Consider the following 3,250-nt stretch of genomic DNA (forward strand, 5'->3'; position numbering starts at 1 on the left):
TCGAACTCACCACAACCAGAGGTATGAAGAGGGATTTTTACTCTTGTTTGGTCGAGCTGATTTATTAGCTGAATCATCCTCTGGTCTTCATTAGCATCAAAACACTCAGGTTGTCTAGTCGACTCCCTAAGTGTTGGAATTTCAGCTTCACCTTCATATGTGCTTTCACAAGATGTGAGATGTATTAATGGACTAGCAGGGTTTGTTGGTGTAGAGAGAATTTAAGGAATAGGGTGTTCGACTTCTAAGGAGATAGATATATACCTGGAGGAGTTTGCATCTTCAGACTTGCAGATAACCCATGGAACAATCACCAGATTGTATTCAACCGCTCATTTGCCCTTTTCCTTGGAGTGCTAATTCCCTAAAGCTGAAGGTCTCTCCCCCTGGAAAGATGGTTCCCTTATGGAGATTCCTTTCAGTGTTGGTTGTCTTGGGATGACCTAGATGTAGAAGTCATTATCGTCGTTGTCATCTTCATCATCATCACCAAGATCATCACCGACATCAGAGAGCTGAGGTTCAGTGTCCTCATCATCATCCTCATCACCAACATTTGGCAATACAGAGGTAAAGGGATAGTCTTCATGATCAGCAGGAGCAATCACGACATCATCATCATCTTTAGTATTGAATGCGTCCTTAGCATTAGGGATAGGAGCATCTACATGAGGGATCAGTGCATCATCATCATCAGCGGTTTCCTCAGCAGCAACCAATTTCTCTTCCTCTTTATCTTTCTCCCCCTCTTTGTCATTATCAAGACGAGAGGTGAGGTCATTTAGATGAGAGGAGTGGTTTTCTAACTTGTGCTCTAGAGAGAAGGAGCTTCAGCCTAGAAATTGTTAAAAGCAGCCACTCTTTCAAACTGTTGACGGTCAGCTTCTTTGAATGAAGGTTTAGGGACTGGCACCGATAGCTGGAGGAGTTGGAAGATTTACTGGAGAAGCTCACTAGGCCTGGACGTCATCAGCTTTGTTGGATAGAACAACTACAACATCAACATTAGCTTGGACTTCAGTCTTCACAGCCATCAGCGACTCCTTGACGTCATGGACCTTAGATTTGACAGCAGAGAGGCCGTTGTTCAGTTCTTTCTTTAAGGGTATTTCGTTGTGCACCTCGTCCATGTACAACAACAACTTCACATCCTCAACCATATCATAGACTTCAACTTCAGTCTCAATGGTTGTAGGTTCATTTCCTGAAGGACCTGTAGAGTCAATAGAGAGTTGAGCATAAGAAGGCTCAAGGTTAGTAAAAAGAAGATAAGAGAAGGCTAGGTGTTTACCTGAGGGGTCCTCAACGTCATTTGAAGGATTGACACTGGTTAATTCACATGCACCTTCTTGAGGATCGGCTGCAAGTGTCTGAGGTGCCTCAAGAGGAGCAACCTCAAGTCCTATGGTGATGGCTTCATCATTGGTGGGGACAACCACCATGGGATCATCAACGAGTGTGATGGAGACCAAGGAGGGAGGAAATGAGATGATGGTAGAGATAGAATGTAAGTGATCAGTAGTGGTGATGCTAGTATTCATACTTTCAGTGATTTGGTTCACTAAAGCGGTTGGGAGAGGAGCCACGTGTACGACAATATCTGAATAGATAACTGAAGAGCTAGGGAGGGTTAGAGAGAGTTCCTCGGGGTTAAGGCTTTTTTCAATAACTGAGACCTTTTCAGAGGTCCCAACTAGCAGTGTTGGTTTCCCCTTTTTGGCTTTCTTAGCCCTTTGTGAGGGACTAAGATAGGCTTCAAATTGTGTCCTCTTTTTATAGGATAAAATGGTGGTGGTTGGGATAGACTGAGGGGTATGCCACTATCTTAACCACCTGAGAAAGAGAAGAAGAAGAAGGAGGAAGGGTAAAAGAGGCATTGGCTATCCTTAACATAGGAATGAATAGAACAATGTCTGACGGCTTGGTCTTGTGGTCAAAAATTCTGGACCCAAGCCAACAGATGGGAAGATTACTTATAGTGGGATAGTTGGAAGTGAAGATCTTGGAGATGATCCCACTAAGAAATCTTGTGTAGGGCAACACCTTCTCACGCTGGCGCTTGTTCAGCTTCAGCACCAGGTCATCGAAGATCAACTGCGCATAGTTCACATTGATGATCCAAATCACTGACATATCAATATTCAACGCCACTCATGAGGGTTGATTATGTCTTCCAGTCTTGCAGCCCATGCATTTAATGAAGTGCGAGAAAAGATATTGCCAGACGAAATATATGCAGTTTTTCTCGTTCTTCATCGAGGACTTGTTCAACTCAGTGCTCGAGTCCTTCTTTAGCACCAGTTGTAACAGATATCATTCAGAGTCTTGATGATGTGTTCAGTGTCAGGTTCTATGGCCAAGGGCACATTATTTGGAAGACATAGAGTAGTCTTGACGATAAGAACGTCGAAGCTGACGATCATGTTGTTGTATGTGAAGAAGATCTTCTCAGCAGTGTTCCCATCCTTGTCAGTAATCTCCTTTGCCTCAGCAGTGTACCAGAATTCTTGGAGCAAATCCTTAACCATTATTGGTTCGAAGGTAAGAGCAAAACCTAGTACAGATTTTTTGAGAAACTTGGTAGGATCTGCAAACTGTGGCTTGTTTGCAGGGATGTCGAGCAGAGTGACATGGTTGAGTTTGAAGGATATTTCCTCCAAAGTGAAGTTAACACTTTGTGCAACCATTTATGTAAAAAGACAAAATGAACAAAAAGGAAGAAAGGTGCACAAATTAATGTTAGAAAGACAATTTAGGATAGAGTTCTGAAAGAAAAAGTTTCTTTTGAAAAATCCAGAAGAAGAATAGGGTTTTACAAGAATATTTAGGGTTTTGAAACTTAGATTAAAATCAAGAATGAGAATGATTCTTAATCTGTTTATTTGTATTTAAAAGAAACAAGAATCGTTTTTAAATATCAAACAAAGTTTCTTAGAAGAAAAACAGTCAAAAATATAGATTACAAACCTGTTTAAGAAAAAAGAAGGAAACTGGTTCGAAGTATTTTGAAGTTCTTGTTTGCACAAATTCTTGAGAGCAAAGGTTATTTAGAGTGTTGTGTAAGCGTAAAGAAAAATATGAGAGGGTAAATCTTATATTTATAGGTGAGATGAGTGAGAAGGAGGAGAGAGGAAAACGACGCTTCGAAAAGATGTGCAATGATGAAAAAACTTTGCACGTCATCATCCTGTGATCGGGTGGAAGAGTAATGGACCACGTGTGTCAGAAGGACGTGCAAGTAATGAGAGTC

At 41.4% G+C, this 3,250-nt stretch overlaps 1 protein-coding gene across 1 annotated transcript; it reads right to left on the bottom strand.

Moving 5' to 3' along the window:
• Window positions 1-443: 443 nt before the first annotated feature.
• LOC112499865 (nonsense-mediated mRNA decay protein 2-like) lies at window positions 444-1,541 on the bottom strand. Its single transcript, XM_025103137.1, has 3 exons — window positions 1,292-1,541; window positions 955-1,213; window positions 444-828 (listed from the first exon to the last, which is right to left on the bottom strand). Exons 1-3 carry the CDS (start codon window positions 1,539-1,541, stop codon window positions 444-446), a joined length of 894 nt encoding a protein of 297 aa, XP_024958905.1.
• Window positions 1,542-3,250: the final 1,709 nt, after the last annotated feature.

The sequence above is a fragment of the Cynara cardunculus genome, assembly GCF_001531365.2.
Source record: "Cynara cardunculus var. scolymus isolate 2C chromosome LG 17, CcrdV1, whole genome shotgun sequence".
Classification (NCBI taxonomy): Eukaryota; Viridiplantae; Streptophyta; class Magnoliopsida; order Asterales; family Asteraceae; genus Cynara; species Cynara cardunculus.